General features: G+C 36.7%; 1 protein-coding gene across 1 annotated transcript; it reads left to right on the top strand.

The window, feature by feature from the left end:
* The first annotated feature begins 12946 nt into the window (after positions 1 to 12946).
* LOC109214110 (WD repeat-containing protein 53) lies at positions 12947 to 20067 on the top strand. Its single transcript, XM_019377999.1, has 11 exons — positions 12947 to 13159; positions 13343 to 13442; positions 13791 to 13852; positions 14125 to 14181; positions 15378 to 15437; positions 16996 to 17052; positions 17318 to 17360; positions 17701 to 17778; positions 18828 to 19155; positions 19231 to 19384; positions 19485 to 20067. The coding sequence occupies exons 1-11, from the start codon at positions 13064 to 13066 to the stop codon at positions 19572 to 19574; spliced, it is 1125 nt and encodes a 374-aa protein (XP_019233544.1). The 5' UTR covers positions 12947 to 13063; the 3' UTR covers positions 19575 to 20067.
* Positions 20068 to 20416: the final 349 nt, after the last annotated feature.

Genomic DNA, 20416 nt, shown 5'->3' with positions numbered 1-20416 from the left:
TTATATATATATATATATATATATATATATATATATATATATATATATATATATATATATATATAATAACCATTACATTTATTTACTTGTTATCACTTATCAATCATGAAAAGCTGATCACCAATTAACCAATATTTAATTGAACGAATTACAAGAAAATATATTTGGCTTCACACCATAACAAAAAATGGCGCATATTGTACATATTTTGAAAGTACTAGCATATTCAAAATCTGTTTTCTTACAACCATTGCTTCTAAAAGCTATGGAGTTAAATCTATGTTCTCACAAACATTGCTTTCACTCTCTTTTCTTCTCACATCTTCTACATATGTTTCAAGGGGCCGCCTGTCATTACTGCTTCTCCCCTGTGTCACCTGGTTGCAATGTAAGAAAATCGAAGATTCAACATTCCACCATTGAAGGCCATTCAAAGCTTGGGTTTCAAAAATAAGATTTTTTGAGTTTGTTAGTTGTTAGTTCCAATTTATTGAAAATATCAAAAAGAGTTCAAAATTAAAATTTGAAGTGATTTGGAGTAGATTTGAGCACGATTTGAGTTAAATTTCAGAAAAAACGCAAGGAAGAAGACGAAGTCAGTTTTTTGTACAATTATGTATAATCTTGTATAATAATGTATATGAGTGTATAAACACATCTTATACACCATTATACACTTTTATACACCTTTATACAAGCGTCTGTAGACGAACTTCTTCCACGATTTTCAGTTGCAATTCTTGTTCAAAATCAGTCCAATTCTCCATTAAATGACTTCAAATTTTATATACAACCTCCTTATACTATTCCTAACAATTCTATATAATAGCCACTCCAAATTTCTCACAATATCAAATTTGAATCTAAACCCACATATTTAAGCTTGTTAAAAATCTAATATTCACCATCTAAATGGATTTTGTTTGTTGAACTAATATTTGGGTTACAGTTACTGATTAGAAAATTAACTTAAAAGCTTGAGCAATCTTTTTTAAAAATTAAATAGTAATTTTGAGAATCTATTGGAGTTGGATGTTGAATTTTAACCTATTATTTTTGGGCTAGTTGGTTGTAAATTAAAATATGGGCTATAAAATTACAAAGTAGGGGTCCGAGTTGTTCTTGTATGAAATTTTTCCTATTTAAATTCAAAATTTAACAAAAAAATCTAGAACTATGAACTATGCTAGTAATATCCCAGATATTAGTAGGAGGTTATGCTTCACATTTACATTTCAACTACTTTACTTAATTCATATGTATATCACAAACAAATATTGCGTCACATAAATATGTCTAATTTGTTCGCAGGTCGCCCATATCCAAGGTTTATGTCAGTCCATTTTTCCTATCATCCAATCTGAATTTATTGCAGTGAACTTCTCTTTATCGGAGTCGTTGATAAAACTTTAATGTTCAAAGAAATTTTATTTTTGAATCTCTCTCCTTCTCTATATATATTATTTCATTTATTATTAAAACATTTTTATTTCTAAAATATTATTGTACTCAAATGAAAGAAAACGTGAAATGTAAAGTAAAGGAGCTAAACACATAAATAAACTTTGTTGTTAACTTTAAAAGACAGGTTAATAGTAATATAATTTACCAATAACCTACTATTATGTAGTATGTATTTGCCAGCCTTGCCATATGCACTAAATACCTCCAATTCCTTCTTTATAGCTACTCCCAATCGCTATCGTGTTGTATTTCCCAGAAGGAAAAAATGACTCCATTATTTATTTTTTAATAATTCAACAAACAGCGCTTAACAACTCCTGTCTACTCGTTTAATTGTTCGTCAATTGTTAAACAGTATTGTCTTTTTTTCAAAATATTCTATAAGTCCCAAGAAAAAAAATAGTACAAACAATAGAAAACAGGAAAGTCTCATTCTCATAAGCAAATCTTTTCAAGAATTTCACTGCAACCACTACTTGTTCGATACAATAGAAGTGTAGACACTCGATATTTAACTTTCCAGTAGGTCACTCCTCTCATCAAGATTGTGCTAAAAATTCAAAGAACAGCTTATTACAAATCCATGACTTTGATCTGTCTCTCCATCTAAACACTATTTTCCGTGCATTTCGAGTTAAGCTCCTGGCTTTTTAGAGAATAAGAACCAATGCAAGAAGAAAGTAAATTTTTTTAAAGTAATGTATGAAGTGATCAGGAAATTAATAAGATGTCATTTAAACAAACATGCTATTTTATTTTTGGTAAGGACATGCATGCTGTATATCATTCTTCCATCGACATAGACAATGTTAAGCACTGAATGATTATGACTGGCTCTATGTTTTCTTCCACCTCTTTTGTATGTTGCCTTTATGCGTTACTTAATATATATGCGAAAAGTGAGAGAGCAAAAAATGCAGCAAATGAAAAAGAAATAAAACTACGAACATTGACTTTTTTTTAGGAGAAATTTTTTTTTTACCATACCAGAAACAATTTTCATTGTTAATTTTTTTCTGGAATGAATTCATTAACTCTCTCCTTTATCTTTGACATTGTATGGTACTTCTCCACAAGTTTGACGCTCATCCGCATCACCAATCTTTTGTCTCTTTTGGCAATTCTTTCCAAAACATATGACTTACTTATATAGGCATATATGGAGAAATTTCATAAAATAGTGTCATAACTTACACATTTAATATTTGGGGGTTATGAAAAAGAAAGGCATGAGAGTTATGAATAATATTAAACATAAAAGTTATGAAGATGAAAGGCATGAGAATTAATAATAATTTAAAATAGAAGTTATGGAAATGAAGAGCTGTTATTTAATATAAGTAGCATTTTTAACACAATTAGGGAGAGTTTATGGTCTATTAATAAAATAAGTTGAAGTGAATGATAAGAATAAAGAGGGGGAAACATTACCAAAAGATTTCCTCCCCTCTCCTTATTTCATTTATTTATGACATAAATTATTGGAGCTATCAAGAAGGCTGTAATTCATGTGCAGTAATTAAAGTTATACTAAAATGAGGTAAAAAACTCAAAAAAATAGAAAAAAGATAAATGTAAATGAAGGCCAAAGAGAGGTGTCACATAAATTTCTTCATTCCCTACTTTATATAGATATGTAAATTAATAAGTGCATGGGCGGCCCAGTTAGTTTGGAGGGGCTTATTCATAATGATGACTTGAGATCGATCCACCCTCAATGCCTTTTGGATATGAGCCTATGGCACAGAGCTTGCCTATTGGTTTACATGCACTGTGTGGTTTGTTACAAGTTGTAATCAACATGGATTTGCGAAAAAAACTATCTAGGGCTTGAAGTTTCATAGAGAAAGAGAAAGAACGAGCAGAGCTTTATTTCTCATCTCTGTAAAATAAAGTGTTTCTTCTGTACAAAATAGAATATGGGCCACTATTTTTATATGACTCGATTCAGTCCATTGAAGCTATAAATAAAACATGGGCCAAACCCAAATACATTAACTAGCCCACATCAGTACAAATATTAAACCCAATACCCCCTTCAAGTTAGAGGGTGGTAGCACACCTAACTTGCTGATATGGAGATGATGGACTGCCCCAAGGTAGAGATTTGGTGAGAACATCAGCCATTTGGGTAGAGCTGGAAGTGTGCAGTTGAGAAATCAAGCCATCACCCAGCTTGGTGCGCACAAAATGACAATCCAACTCTATTGCTTGGTCCACTTATGTAAAACGAGATTCTTAGCAATTTATATGGCAGCCTGATTATCACAGTAAATAGGAATAGAGGAAAGATTAGTAAGCCAAAATCAGATAAGAGTCTAGAGAGCCAGGTAACCTCATCCATAGCTTTGCTCAAGGACCTATACTCAGCCTCAACGGAGGATAGGGATACAACAGGTTGTTTCTTGGATTTCCAGCTGACCAAACTGCCACCTAGCATAATGCAAAAACAATCACTGACCGTCTACTATTAGCATAAGAACCCCAATCACTGTCACAATAAACTTGAAGAGAAAGATCAGAGGAGACCCAAAATCAGAAGTCCATTTCAAGTAACTCAAGAGGTGCAAGGCAGCTTTCATATGAGGAACACTAGGATGTTGCATGAATTGGCCCATATGCTGTACAAAAAATGATAAATCTGGCCTGGTATATGTTAAGATAATTTAACTTGCCAATCAAACTCCTATACAACTCAGGACTGGGTAAAGGAGCACCCACATTGGCCTTCAATTTTTCATGTAACTCAAGAGGGCAAACCACAGGAGAAGATACATCAGAACAAAATTTTTTCAGGAGATCATGGATGAACTTGCGCTGATGGAGTAAGACACCAGATGGAGTGTACAAAACCTCAATACCAAGAAAATAATTCAACAATCCTAAGTCTTTGATTTTGAACTGATCATGCAAGAAGTCTTTCAAGGCAGAAATTTCATCTAAATCAGTCCCAGTAAGAACTATGTCATCCACATAAACAGCCAAGATAACAAGAGAATCCCTAGACCCTCTAGTAAACAAAGAATAATTATTTAAGGAGTGAACATAACCCCTAGACTGTAAATCATGTAAAAGTTTGGCATACCACTGCCTGGAAGCTTGCCTTAGCCCATAGAGAGATTTCTACAACTTACACACGAGGGTACCACGTGAGGAAGTGGAGGGAACAAACAAACTAGGAGGAAGTTTCATATACACTTCCTCATCCAAATCACCATGCAAAAGTGCAATGTTTACATATAGTTGAAAAAGAGGCCATTTCCTTTTGACTGCTACAGCAATAAGAGCCTTAATAGAAGATATTTTCACAACAGGAGAGAAAGTTTCATGAAAATCAACCCCCTCAACCTGAGTATCACCCCTAACCACCAACCTAGCTTTGTATCTCTCAATGGTGCCATCAGCTATATATTTAACCTTGTACACCCATTTGCAGCCTATGTGTTTCGTACCATGGGGCAATTGAAAACTTTCCCAAGTTTGATTTGCTTCCAAAGCCTCAAACTATTTCCTCATGGCATCCTGCCACTCAGGGACAAGAGGTGCATGAGAGTAAGTGAAAGGCTCAGGAACAGGCTGCTGTCTAAAAGGAGAATTAGAGGAAACATAACTGGAGTCTAAGGATGAAGAGTGACATACATAACTTTAAAGGTAAGAAGGCTGCTTATGCACCCTAGTAGATCTTCTGAGTGTAGGAAGAGAAGGGGAAGAGGGAGGTAGAGGAGGAGAATAGGAAGGAGCAGAAACAGATGAAGAAGGAGAAGCTGAAAAGATAGAAGAGGATGAAGGGGGAGATATAGGAGCAGAAGAAGTAGAAACAGGAGTAAGCAAGGGAGAACCATTACAAATGGGAGGTGTGGTAGGAGATAAAGAAGGAACATAGGATGAGGTAAGGGGAAAATCATCAGAAAAGGCAAAAAAAGGAAAAGGACAAATGCTGGGAGCACCAGAATAGGATTGAAGAAATGGGAAAATGTGCTCATGAAAAACAACATCTCTAGATACAAGGCAAGAGTTAGTTTCCAAGTTATACAGTTTGTAGTCTTTCTTAGCAAAAAGGTACCCCAAGAATACACAAGACAAAGCTCTAAGATGAAACTTGTTATTATGTGTTTTAGGAACAATAGAGTAGCAAAGACAGCCAAATGCCCTATGGTGAGAATAGCTGGGAGGTTTACCATATAAGAGTTCATAAGGGCTTTTGTGATTTAGTAAGGGAGAAGGGAACCTGTTGGTCACATAAGTGGCAGTCAAGACACAATCTCCCCAAAATTTAATAGGTAGGTGGGATTGAAAGGGTAGGGCCCTGGAAGTTTCAAGCAAATGCCTATGTTTTCTTTCCACCACTCTATTTTGTTGTGGAGTGTGTGGACAAGAAGTTTGATGCACAATGCCTTTAGCAGAGAAAAATTGAGATCCAGATAAACTAGACCCTAACTCCAATGCATTATCACTCCTGACAGTTTGCACCTTAGAATGAAAATGGATTTCTGCTGTCACACCTCCTTTTTCGCTTACTACACCCCGTGAAGGGTATAATAAAGGAGTTTTTCCAATTAAAGGACAATCGAAACAGGATTCGTTTATTAAGAAGTTCAGAGTCGCCACTTGGGAGATTTATGGTGTCCCAAGTCACCGGTTTGAATCCCGAATCGAGGAAAGGGTTTGACTCTGTATTAATAGTCGCGAACCAGAAATCCAGGTAAGGAATTCTATTAACCCGGGAGAAGGGGTTAGGCACTCCCGAGTTCCGTGGTTCTAGCACGGTCGCTCAACTGCTATATTTGGCTAAAGTCTGATTTTAATACATGTCATCCTATGGTGCGTAAAAAAAATTGTTTAACCGTTTTTAATTAGTTTTTTATGAAAGTGAACGCCGTTTAAGAGCGTGTTTTTGGATCACGTCACATGAAATGCACCCGGATCCTCGACACCTCTTACTCAACGTTTTGGGATTTGGATTTGGGTCGCATGAAATGCACACCCGTATTTAAGAAGGTAAAATTATTAAAAGCGCGCCTAAAGTGGCTAGCGTCTTATTAACTTTGCGGGAAGCCATGAAAATTCGCTAAATGGCATGTCCCGAATTTCTAAAATATTTTTAATAAAGCATTTAATGAGGGCCCCGCAATTTATGCATTTTTATTTGGCGAGTCTCGTCCCACTTTTTATTTAAAGGCCAATCCTAAAGTAACTATTATTTTTAGTATGGAATGTCTCTAAAGGGCCCTAATTTGTTAACAATACGGATTGCTATTAGTTAAAGTGATTAAGGACTTCGGGCCTCAAGTTCAACTCCACACTTGAACAAGAGGCAAACCTCTTAACTCAAGCATGCTACTTAACTAGAAGGCCCACATCCTACCACTTAATTATTAATGGGCCATGCAATTATCATTTTTGTTTGGCATGGCGCACCTCAACTAAATGAACTACGGATATTCATATGAATTAATTCCTGAACTATATAAGTTACATGGAAGGAGAACACAACATAATCATCGTTCCCAAAACTAGATGAATATTCAAATCCTGCCAATTGCACTCAAGTGTTCTTTTCCAAAACTTTAATTGCACGACTTAACTCGCATGAGTACGTACCACAACAATCTCAGAAGAACAATGAACATCAAAATACCTCCAATAGCATATTAACATATCTGGATAATGGGGATGTATGGTTACAGTAGCAGGAATACATAAGCATGAGGAACTCTCAAAGGCTTGCACAACTTTAGTCTCAATGTGAAAGACACCCAATAGGAAAAGAATTGTCTAAGGTGTGAAGCATTCACTTATTTACTTTTCTCACAAATCAACCCGTTACAATCTGCACAAATGTTTTCAAACTCTGTTTTATGCCTTTTAAATCTGGAACCAGAAGCCAAGTGAATCACGAAACTGAAATTCTAAAGAGCTTTAAACAAATGAACAGAGATCAAGCATCCAGCTACTGGACAAGACTATGACAGATCGGATGAGGGCCGAGCTGTGAATCTGTATAAGCTTTACAAATAGAACATCAATATTGCCTACATACTAAGGAAAGCTGAGACGAAATCGCTACACAGAATCACCTTTCTCCTACTGTTAGTACCTCTAGTAACAGACCTTAGGCTTGTTAGCCCTTAATAGACAATCATCATCCCTAGGTTTAACTCATGAAAATAAAGAGACAGCACATCAATTCTGCAGGTTTACACTGGTTTCATAAGAAAGAACGCTCCGACACTTGAAATTGGACTCCGTTAATTCCAAACAAGCATCAAGCAAGAGCAATGAACCTATCTTCCCTAAACTTTAATGAGACTAGACAAGACAGTTTTAAATGCTTATCACACTTAAGCTATAGCAAAGTTAAGTAGAGTCGAGCAGCCAAGCATAAAAATCATCATGATAACACTGCAACAATACGAGATCCAAGCAAACATTCATCAGTTATGCACTTGACACTAAAAGGAACCTGTGGCTCTAAGCATGAACAAAGGTCCAAGAAGATATCGTTAAACTTAATTCATGGATCGATTTTCTCTTCAGCATATCACTGCTCTTTCGAGTGTAAAGCTATATGGATAAGCAGTTTAGCAAGGACAGCAATACATCAACAAAACTCCAGTTCAATCCCATCTCGAGTGGGAAAATTTGCGCAGAACTACAGAGAAATAGAAAGCTACCAAGTTATACCCACCTAGTTAAAAGAAATTGATGTTTGAGAGCTGAAATGATCCAATCTTATCCAAGGGTGAAAACAGATCACTGGAAATGTGAACAAGCAGATGGAAAATACAAGCTGATTGGAATCCAAACGTCAAGATAGCCATACATTCCTAGCGTTAAGGCATGAACGAAAACTACGCGTGACTTGACTGATTTGCGACTAACACATGAAAGAGCATGAAATTTCGGGAAAATACACAAGTCATTCAACTAACAATAACACCCACTTTGACAGCTGAGAATAGAATAAAATCGGATAAAGTTAAACTTCGACTAATTAGAAATCAGATTTCAAACACTTTCCCCCAAAACAAGCCACGGTCTAATAGTAATAGAAGGGCAGATGAGTACACGCAGCTACATGTTTAAATGGATTTCAAGATCGAAGAATCATCTGAACACTCATTAAGCAAAGTATGAAATCATGGAAGAGTTGAAAGCAGAACAGTAAATAAAACTGAAAAATACCACACAGGCCTCATCTATTACTTTAACTGAATCATTTTACAGTTCGTCCATGGCTCACTTCACAACAGAAATAAAAGGAAGAACAGAAGTGAACCTGGAATGAAAATTGAACTAGCCTCAACACTGAAATCGACACAGAGCAACAACAGCCACAAATCGATGCCTCAAGCAACAACGAATTCAACTATCTCTCAATCGAATCCCATTTTTAACGAAATCCGGATTGAAATGAAAAGACAGAATCTATAGATTTCGAAATTTTTAGACAAGAATCGACATCAAAATCAAACCATAGAACACCTCAACAATATTTATATTTTTCCTGTGTTCTCAGACTATCAACCAAAACGAAACAATCGAAGAAATGAAAAATGTTTTTGAACCTTAATCTTCTGCTTTCAATTTCTTTCCGAAAAACAGAAATCTCTCTCTCCAAATCCCCTTGAAAAATCCCAGAATTCCTCTAGTTATCAGGCCAACACCTGATGAATGAAGGGCTGGGATTAATCGAAATCAATCCCACGCTCCTCATTCATCCAGCATATGCCTTCTAGAGGCTTCCATCACGTGAGAGGGGAATGGGGACGAAAGAATCTGTCAGAGACCGTTACAAACATGGTGACGAGAAGAGAGTGGAACGCGTGGGGTGAAGGGGAGCTCACTCGCTCGAGATTTGGATGGAATTTGGGCTGGATTCGAGTGTTCTCTCTGGAGAAGAAGAACAGTCGCATTTTGATTTAGGGATTTTGGACTCTGCTCGTTTTTGTTATGAAATAGGGCGACTGGGCGGGTCATGGCTAAACGGGTTGGGCATTAGGTGGGTTGGGAAGGCATTGGGCTTGGAGGTTTTAAATTAAAATGGCCCAAATGGGGTCTTTTATTAAGAGGACCCTCTTCTTCTTTTTTTTAAATTCCTTTTTCTTTTCTTTTCAAATTAAAAACTCCTTTTCTTTTCAAATTAAGAAAACAACCTAAATTAACTCTTAACCTAAAAAAAACTAATTTAAACCTAAATGATAATTGTCAAAATTAATTAACCAACCAATTAAAAGAAAAACTGCTCCAAATTGAAGTTCTAGAATAAAAATGCAAATTAAACTATTTTTTGTGATTTTCTTTTACATAGAATAACTTAATTACTAATTAACTCTTAGAAATGCGAAGTCAAACCCTAAAAAAATGCAACACATATACTTTTTTTTTCTTGTATTCTCACTAATTAAAATGCACAAACAAATGCAAACAATTAACAAAAAATGCCACGAAAATCCACAAAATTTCAAATAATGAAAAGAAAATTATTTTGTTTGAAATTATGGGAGTAACTCATATAGGGAAAAAATCACGTGCTCACATCTACCATACCAATAAAAGCCTTTAAAAGGTCAAAAGCAATGCTCTTGGCACCCAGTAAGCAAGTCCAAGTAGCTTTAGTGTAGTCATCAGCAATAGTCAAGAAATATTTGATCCATCGTAAGTGGAGGCATGTTAAGGGTCCTAGGTATTAATGTGGATTAATTGAAATGGTGCAACAGTTTATATTGAACTATCAAGGAATGGTAATCAGGTTTATTTATCCAGTGGAAAAATAGGGCAAGTAAAGGAATGTTTGGAAGACAATTTGGCATTACAATCAGAAATACATTTCATCTTAGAAAAAGGCAAGTGACCAAGTCTATAATGCCAAACAACATCCTCTTTATTGACTTTATTCAATAGTGCATGATCAGTATGTACATGTGCATCAGAAAACATATTTGCATCAACACTAGAAACATTGGAACATTCAACAGGAGAAACATTACAAGGGATGGAACAGGGAATGATACTGAAAGTAGAAGAATTACAAGAGAAGGATGTTACAGGAAGCTGAAAGAGCTTGTAAAGTCCATTTTCTGGTCTACCAAGTACCACTGACTTCTTCAGTGAAGGGCCCTAAAAAGTGCAGCCAACATTGGTAAACTGAACAAGATGACCAGGTCTAGCAACTAATTTGTAAACAAAAATTAGATTATAATGGAATGAAGGAACATATAGGACGTTGTGGAGTATTAAATCAGGCGACAAGGTCAAAGAACCAATATTAGTGACCTTAACTTTATACCCATTGGGAAGTGGGACACGATAAGGAAAGGAAGAGTTTGAATATTGAAAAGAAGAGATTTGTCAGAAGTCATATGATCAGAAGCTCTAGAGTCTATAATCCATACTATGTTCTCTATTTTAGTAAGCAAACAAGTGCTGAATAGCCTACTTTCAGGCAGTAACTCACCAGCAAAGTTCACTGAAGCCAAGAGATATGGAGTGGAGCTTGAACTAGACATGTGTGATTGCTGCAGCAGGATCATTAATTGGGAATACTGCCTTTTTAGTCAAACCAGACACTGCAGAAAGTTGTTCAGACTGATATTGGGCTGGTCATCAGAACTCCCAGAAGCACCAAGAAAACCAGATTTGTCCACTTCAGTATTGGCAGCCATTTTCCTTGGGTCAGTAGTTTTGGAGAATTTGAAATTTGGAGGAAAACCATGCAATTTGTAGCACTTTTCAATGGTGTGGCCCGTCTTTTTACAGTACTTGCAGATAAGAGAAGGTTTAGGAGAATCAAAGTTGACTTTTGAATGAAAATTCTGCTTGGAGATACCAACATTGAATGAGGCAGAACTTGAGGAAAAGTGAGAGGCAGAAGAAACTTGTCTCAGCTTTTCATCACTCAACAATATGTTGTATACGATGTTCATGGAAGGAAGAGGCTTTAACATAATGTTGTTGCTCCTAACTTGAAGGTAGGTCTCATTGAGTCCCATCAAGAATTGATACACCTTTTGCTCCTCTTCAACCTTTTTATTTCCTCCACAAGTACAAACACTCAGATGATTGACTGAGATAGAGGCTATTTCATCCCATAGCCGTTTGATTTTATTAAAATAGGAGGCAATATCTAAGGACCCTTGGGAAATATGTTCTAGATCTTTCTTTAATTCAAAAATCCTAGCACCATCAGCTTTCCCATATCTCTCTTCTAGTTCATTCCAGATATCTTTGGCAAGTTCTAAGTATTCAACACTACAAGAGATTTTCTTAGTGAGAGAATTGGTTAGCCAGGATACCACCAAGTCATTACAACGTTGCCGCTGTCTAGCAAGAGGAGAACCAACAGGAGGTCTCTCAGTAGTCCCATTTATAAAATCTAGCTTATTGCGTACAGATAAGGCAACTAGTATATTCCTTTTCCAACTACCATAACAAGTACCATCGAAAGGTACAGAGACTAAAGAAGCCCTTAAGATATCTGAGGAATATACATAGAGAGTATGACAAGGATGAGTAAAATCATCAGAATGAAAAGTAGTGTGGCGAGCATAGGAGTTAATTGGAACAGACGAGGACTCAGAAACACTTTTGTCTGCAATAGGAGTAACAGTACCAATCATCATTTTTACTCAAACAATACAACTAGCTAGACATGCAAGTGAGATCATAGAATCTGACAATGAAAAAAAAATGAACAGAGATGAAAACGATGTTACCAACTCTTTCGCAACCGGAAAGACACGGACTTGAATGAGAAAAAAATGAAGGAAATAGCAAGCGGAAGCCAAAACCCTAGAATCCGATGAGAGTCCAGCTGATAAGTTCGTAAAGTCCCAATCTCTTGTAGGAATCAGAAGGATAAGACCAGATAACAACGAATAGATGAAAATTTTGAAGAATCAAACGCCGAAACGCTAGGGATCAGAAAATGCCTCTAATGAGAGAACTCAAACAAAACTCCGGCGAGAAATTGCAGGGGTAACATGGGACGATAGCCAAGGACGAGCTCTACCGTAATCCATGCTCTAATACCATGTTACAAGCCGGATCGACATGGATTTGAGAAAAAAACTAACTATGGCTTGAAGTTTCATAGAGAAAGATAAAGAATGAGCAGAGCTTTATTTCTCATGTCTGTAAAATAAAATGTTTCTTCTATACAAAATAGAATGTGGGCCACTATTTTTATGACCCGATTCAGTCCACTGAAGCTATAAATAAAACGTGGGCCAAACCCAAATACACAAACTATATTAACTAGCCCACAATCAGTACAAATATTAAACCCAACATGGTTTGCAGGCTATTATATAATGGAGGTTTATGAGTGCTCACCCGAAGGACAGAGGCTGTAGCGGCTGTGGATTTTCCTGGGGTTCTAAAAAATAAATAAATTAATCTAATTTTATTACTTAAATCTTTAAATATTTACATAATTTGTTGCATATATTAGTGCAATAGATATTTTCTCCTGACAAATTAACAATACGACATCACTGATACCCCCAAAAAGAAAAAACAGAGAGAGAGAGAGAGAGAGGGGGGGTACAAGAAGGGGTTTTTATTACCGTAGTTACAAACTCAAAGCAACTGGAGTACAATGGAGGAACCAAGAAAGCTAAAGGGTCACAAAGGCAGCACCACGTGCTGTATCGCCTCTCAAAACCGCCCTGGTCTTATTGCCACCGCAGCTGAGGTCCACCCTTTCTCCATTAATTATTTAGACACCCAGATGAAGCATAGGCCTTCTGGTGTTGTTTTATCTTCTGAATTTTGACTCTTGTAATTAAAAAGCTTAAGCCCTATCGAGTACTGACCGTGCATTAAGTTCGACTGTCGTTTTAATGTATTTGATCATTTTCTTGCTGATAAATAATAGGATGGGTGTGTGTGCTGGTTCGATTTGAGGTGCAAAGATAGTATCTTTACAATCGATGTTGGAAATGGTAACCCGGTCTCATCATTATGCTTCAAGCCAGGTTTGTGATATTTTACTTTGTTTGACTCATCTCCTTATTTAATTGGTATTGTGTGATTCAATAAAATGTGTTTCACTCAAGAACTTCCAATATTGCGCCTCTCACCACTCTGACACTAACACTGAACATTCCAACTAAAAAAATATGCGGCTGCATTTAGACAAAATAAGGAGTATGCTATTTTTAGAACAGTTACTGACAATTAAAAATTATTGATTTTGACATCTCTGTTTCTGCACTGAAATACATTAGTTGGAGGGATGATAACCTTCCGCTGACATTACTAGCATAACTTGAAATTCTTGTGAGCCTTCCGTTTCAATCTCAAACATGTGATCCATGGCGCAGGAAATGAAGATGTTGTTTATGTCTCGTCGGGAAATGAAGTCAAATGCTTTGATGTGAATATGGTAATGTTATCATTGTTCCACAACTGCTTTCCCATGACTTATTTCTTTTACGGGCTTTTATAATTTACCAGTTCTTCGGTGATTCTGGCACTCGCAAATGGCTACTTTTTTAGACCCTTACTAGTATCTGTCTGATCAAAACGCTTTTCCTTCTGAATTTTATGTTGTAACTTGGTTAGATTTGGCTTCTCTCCACTTATTCTCTTTTATCACTTTTGGATGCTTGGACACAAATATTTTGTTATTTTTATCCACTTCATTTTTATTTGAAGGTTACTGCATCGAAACTGCTGCACAGTTACAATTACAACAAGGATGAGATAAATCAGGTCTGATTGCTGTTCATTTTCTTTTCATTTAACCTTATATTTTCTCGCTTGTCTCACTGTCAATATCATTGGAAGTTACCTACCGTTTGAGAATGGATTTTTGCACTATACATTTTACATTATTCTCCTGTTTCCAAAATCTGGCCTTGTGCTCCTCTTGTAATTATCCACTAGTCATGTATTAGGAATATGCCTGATCATGAGTTCAATTGCTAATACAGTGTCTTGCTATCTTCAGCACCTTCTTTATTAACCTCTAGCTTCTTATTCAAGCACTTGCAGTAAAGGGCAGCCCGGTGCACTAAGCTCCTGCTATGCGCGGTGTCCGGGAAAGGGCCGGACTACAAAGGTCTATTGTACGCAGTCTTACCCTGCATCTCTGCAAGCGGCTGTTTCCACGGCTCGAACCCATGACCTCTTGGTCACATGGCAACAACTTTACTAGTTACGCCAAGGCTCCCCTTCTTTCAAGCACTTGCCAGTATTTTGGGAATTTGATTCCTAACACTTCAGCTATATGTGTCAGTTATTTTCTACTCTTATCTCTTAACCTAATGTTGGTCTCTTATGAGCATTAGCTCATGGAGTTTAGCTAAAAGCAATTTGGGAGTCTTCCCGCGTCAATGGCTGCCCGTTCAACATTGTAAATTTTATCGATCACTTTGCTTTTCAAACCCGAATAATGGTGCTTCTGGACATAATTTCAGGAGTAGGTGCAGAAACCAGGGGAAAGTGTTACATCAGTTATCTCTCTATCTTATTTTGTAAAATGATTATGGTTCAACCACCCCAACACTAATAGGCGGATAGCTCTGCAATACACTGTACCACATGTCCACATTAACAGAGATTTTATAAAATACAGGGCTTTGTTTGAGAAACGTCCCTTGTTGATTTTTAGCCAATTTGCACCCAATTCTCTGTTTTAGTTCTATGGCCTAAATGTCATGTCCAACAGATCCACCTTGCACAGGCTTAGAAGTAGAAATTTACGGTCTATGCTGTATTTGTTCATTTGGATAAGTATTAGGTTTTGTCCACTCTTTTATTTGATACTTACCCATCTTCCTTTTCACATTATCTCATGTGATTTCTCCTGTCTAATAAGGTCATATTTCAGGTGCCTCAATTAGTTGTACTATATTTTCAAACAATACCAATTATAATTCTGCGTGCTTAATGTTTCTGTTCTGTAGATTGCTTGCAACTCAAAGTCATCGTTCCTCGCTGCAGCAGATGATAGTGGTGATGTCAAGGTAGGACAGCTAAATGTGTGTATTGTATTCTATAACATAATGACATGAATCCACTTAGTTTACAGTGCATGGTAGTGATTCAGGAGTGGTGGATGCAACAAACAGGTCGAATGTGAAGACTAGCGTAGAAGTTACTAACTTTTTTTTATGGAAGCTGAGATCATATTTGTTTCTTCATGGATTTTTTTTTATATTAATAGCAATGCAGCAGCTATAAATTTGTCTAAAAGAAGTTACAGGTTGTGGAAGCCTATGCCATAGGTGTGGCCTCCCAACTGGAAATAGCTGTTTGTTCTAAGAGGAAGCGTCATTAGGGTTTTCAGGTTTAGCAAGTCATCTATGCAAATAAGTTCTTGCCGTATTTTATCGGTAAGACATGGGAAAATATGCCCGCTTTCACAAAGTCCCCGGATTCCGTGTCTGGCTACCAAAATATAAACTAAAAATTCAATCTTGGGAAGTGAAATCTAGCCTTTTGGCTTTATTCCTTTGTGGGTCTGGGCTAATTCAATTCTGCGCACTGATAGGTAATTACAGTGTTGGTCGAGTATGGTTTAATATCATTGAGTTCATGGTGTATGCTGCTAGCCCTGATAAATAAAATTGAGAATTATGGTATCTTCTGTTAGCTGTAAAATTTTGTATTTTCGGTCTTTGGGGTCTTGATTCAATTTTTTTTATCTAATAATATTCTTATGTCTTGTCCATCTCCCAAAAAAAAAAATTCTTATGTCTTGATCTGATATAAGTTGTGCATCACGATTTGGAGTCCTCTTTCTTTATTAAGTTTTAGGAAAGGAAGTAATACTGGTCTATTATGGTGTTACTGAAATATATTTTTTTGCAAATTGCCGAGGATTATGCACATCAATGATGAGGCTTTTTGACCAGGGGTGAGGGTTCATCTTTATTTTCTCCAAACATATACCATACTTGTCCAATTGCTTAATTTATTCCTTATGGCATCTTCTCGTTGACAACAAAATGCTGCCTCCCTTTCACCTAAAAATCAAATTCAATATAAGCAAAAAATTGTTGGATGTTGGGAAGACCCTCTTAATACTTCATCCTCCGCACCTCATAGTCCTCATCTGCTCCAACATGTTCCTCTCTGACAACTTAGCTTGTTTCTACTACCAATCTGGACTATGAGTGTTGATTAATTGTGCGCTATCTGTGAAAAGCAGACCTCCCTTTATCATTACAATGCTCAGACGATAGAAAGGAAGAAGATTTGTCTTCTCCATGTTTTTAAGTCTCCGCTGTCTTGTATCCTATTGCTTTAAGGATTTATATATGTTCATATCGATCTCTCTCCCTCTTTTCCCCTCTCATATTTACAAAGCGAGGTCCATAAATACATAGATACATAAATGTCCATGCACGCATATTCGTCTATTTGTCTTGCAACATTCCTGCTATATTGGTTTATTTGTTGGTCTTACTTCAATGTCTGGAATGTTTTAGCTACTTGATGAATTGTGAAACTTTTAAGAGATAAAACTGTTTCGCTGTTTCTATATGTATGTTGGACATCTGAGTGTTACTTGTATTGCAGATCATTGACATCCGCCAAAGTCGAATGTACAAAACATTGAGAGCTGGCCACACAAGTGTATCCTTTTTCATACAACTATGACAAGTTTCTCCTGGAAACATGGTGATTTTTTCATGTCATTCTTTTTTAGTTAAATTTTACTGTTCTAGATTCTACTTATTTGTTATTCCTTTGTTGTATTATGTTTTTGGCATGTGAAGTAGTCCTACTTGTATTTTGGCTGTGATGTTTCTTTTTCCATTTTTTCTTCCCCAACTTCTCATAGGGAACTATTTTCTTATTCTGAACCTATCATCATTTGTGACCTTAACTATCTTGTCAGATATGTAGCAGTGCTCAATTCATTCCTTGGAGACCTTGGGAAGGTACTTTTGGAACAAAAATTTTCAGAAGTACTATATCCTCCCCCCCTCCCCCCCAACCCAACACCGGCCCCCATGACATTGACCATCCCCCTCTAGAAATACCTATGACCCACATACACGTTGAAGTGAATGGCGTACACAAATGAACATGAATGGAACAATGTAAGGTTTCGAAAATGTGCAAGTTGTAGTACATAGGGTTTTGATAAAATGTGCAAGTTGTGGCAGCCTGCTGCTTTTTGTTCAATTTCCTATGATGTTTGGAGATTGAATAGGGTTCTGTATTGTTTCTTATAAGCTGATGACGACAATATCTTGTATTTTTTGTGTCATTTTTAAGTCATCACTGGAGGTCTTGATTCAAAACTTGTGCTGTGGGACTTCTCCAAGGGACGACCACAGACGATTTGGGACTTTGGTAGGTTAAGCCTTCTACTATGTAACTATGCACTCTTTTATATATTTGCAGTTTCTAGTACTAGTTACTATGGTAATATATATTCTCAAGTTGAATGCATGTCTTACTACACCAGAACTGCATATCTGAGTATTTCATATAGTAGTTGAAAAGGGATAATGTAATGGTTTAATATGTGTGAGTGAGTACTAATATTTTCCTTGTAAGTAAAAATAAGATAAAAGTAATAATGTTATAAGTAAACTGTAAACATGGATTCTCAGAGAGATAAATTTCGGGAGTATGAGTCAAGTGCATATACTGTGTAACTTTGGTTTCTGTTTTCCATTTCCATGGTTGGTTATGTGGTAGAGGAAATGCTCAATTAGTTAATAATAAATCAGATAACCTGTCTTGTATCAATGGAGAACAGAAATGGACCACATTTGGGATTATATCTAAATGTATCCTCCATTGCTCGGAAAGCATCACTGCTAGTTCAGTTTGTAGTGTGAAAGGGGAATTGGAAGTAGATAGTCGATTATCTTCCTCCCATTTTCTCTGATTAAAAACAATTATCTTCCTCCCATGTTAAATATTATTCTAGAGCCCTTAACTTAGGTCTGTCATAATTTTTGTAAGAGTGGTTTTTCAACATTCGAGGTTATCCGCCTAAGCAAGATTGGCTAGAAGCGATTCATGACTATTCTAGTGCGGTCCAACTACTTTAATGCTCAATAAAACCTGCTGCGCAGTCAAGTTCACGTGAGACCTAAATGATTACTGCTTCCTGCCTGCGACATGTAATTTTGGTTCTCTTGTCTCCATTTTAACAGAAAAATCAAACCCCCGCTCATCATTTTACCTCTGTTCACCCATCTAGGACTGATGTGGGCATTTCCTTTTGGATCCTTCATAATGCATACAAAACCTACAATGGTTGAATGTAGTTTCAGACAGACTCATGCCTGGATCCAGTACTCTTAGCCAAGCTATTGTACTAGAAAATGCCATCTTGATATATCCAGATTGATTATATCGGCTGTTAAAGTTTTCTTTGTTTCCTGTAGGCACACTTGACACGGGAAACAAAGGTAATATGGGACAATGTTTGAACCCTGCCTTCGTTCATGCTCTGGCTGTTCCTGAAGCTGATGTGGTGGATAAATTTGAGAAGATTTGTGCTGTGGCTAGGGGTGATGGAGTTGTTTCTGTAATAAAGGTTGAGTCAGAACCCAATGCTGTCAAGTCCAAGAGTTCAGCTAAACTCAAGAAAGGTTCTAAATCAGCCCCTAAAGTTGGCAGTTCTTCTGCCGATCCCGAAAATGGAAATCAAAATGGAGGAGACCTGCACCTTGATCACTCTTTGGGAGGACACACTGCTGCTGTATCCTGTGTGTAAGTTTTCTTTATAGCATAGCATGCTCAAATCTACCGCGCCTGCCAGCACTAACTTTGTCGAAATTTTATTAGGACTTTTTCAACATTTGGAGACAAGGGGAAGTTCATAATATCAGGTGGCAATGACAAACAAGTAAAAGTATGGGATTGGTCCAAGTTTTTCATCACTGGTGAGACCAGCACAGGCTCCGATTTCCTTCGCTCTAGCTTAAGTTTGAGCAGAAAAGTGAGTTTCACTTCATTGCTTTTTATGATTTCTATCTCTCCCACTTTATGCTTTGATTGTTTTGTATATTTATCTCATGATTGGCTCTTTAACTAATCAGGTGAATTGGCTATGCACAACTCCTACTGATTCGGAGAACCTAGTCGTCTGTGATACATCCAAGGTAGTGAAGGTTTACACCATCGGGTGAAGCAGCACAGATTGAGCCGAGACACTTTACTTGTACATGCTGTGACCCTCGGAGAAAGTTATGCTCCCTATACACCAAATATGGCTTTTTCTCTTGCACGCTAATTTGACGTTCATGGCTTCGCCAATCAAGGTTCTATCCTACAAAATTTTGACCTAAATAACTAGGTGCTAAAGCAATGGTATTGGCATATGCTTTTGCATCTGAAGGATAAGTGTTTTAATTTCCAATGTAATTGCAAAAAGATGTATAGAATATCAGGAATCTGAGGTTGTCTCTCCATTGCAAAAAAATGTGTAGGATATCAAGAGTCTGAGGTTGTCTCTACATTTCCTCTCTTCTATTTTTTCCTTGTGGTAGGGTATTGGGTCCTGAGACTTTGATATTGAGAATTGACATTACTTCAATAGATAGTTACTTCGACGAACTGTTGTTTGTATATTATTCTCTTAATTTGTAAGCAGCAATATATAATAAAAACACTCTGATGATATCTATTGCATGTATGCTTGAGCGTGCATGAAACTGTGAGGTATACCTATTGGTTGCAGTTACAATACTTGCATACCTAATTGTGGGCCTGTTCTTGGTATATTATGTTATTGATTTGTCCAATACATTTATATTGAACTTTCTGGTGGGTATAGAGCGTAAAGATAAGTATTCTTTTTCCATTTTCATACTTGTTAACATCTATTTTACATCATAAAAGTTAACATAAATTTCACGCCTGATTATCACGAGTTTCCAAATATTTGATGTTACAAATGCTAATCTTGTTTATTTGAACTGGATGATTTAGGACAGACGAGCCAGAGGGATTATGTTTTTATTGTGATTGT

The sequence above is a fragment of the Nicotiana attenuata genome, unplaced genomic scaffold (genome assembly GCF_001879085.1).
Source record: "Nicotiana attenuata strain UT unplaced genomic scaffold, NIATTr2, whole genome shotgun sequence".
In the NCBI taxonomy this organism is placed as follows: domain Eukaryota; kingdom Viridiplantae; phylum Streptophyta; class Magnoliopsida; order Solanales; family Solanaceae; genus Nicotiana; species Nicotiana attenuata.
Note: the sequence above shows the minus strand (reverse complement) of the source record. Positions and strands in the feature narration are given on the sequence as shown.

Coding starts and splice junctions, on each gene's coding strand:
- LOC109214110 (XM_019377999.1), top strand. CDS start 13,064: ATGGAGGAACCAAGAAAGCTAAAGGGTCACAAAGGCAGCACCACGTGC. Junction 13,853..14,124: donor AATGCTTTGATGTGAATATG/GTAATGTTATCA, acceptor TTTTATTTGAAG/GTTACTGCATCGAAACTGCT. Junction 14,182..15,377: donor ACAAGGATGAGATAAATCAG/GTCTGATTGCTG, acceptor TCTGTTCTGTAG/ATTGCTTGCAACTCAAAGTC.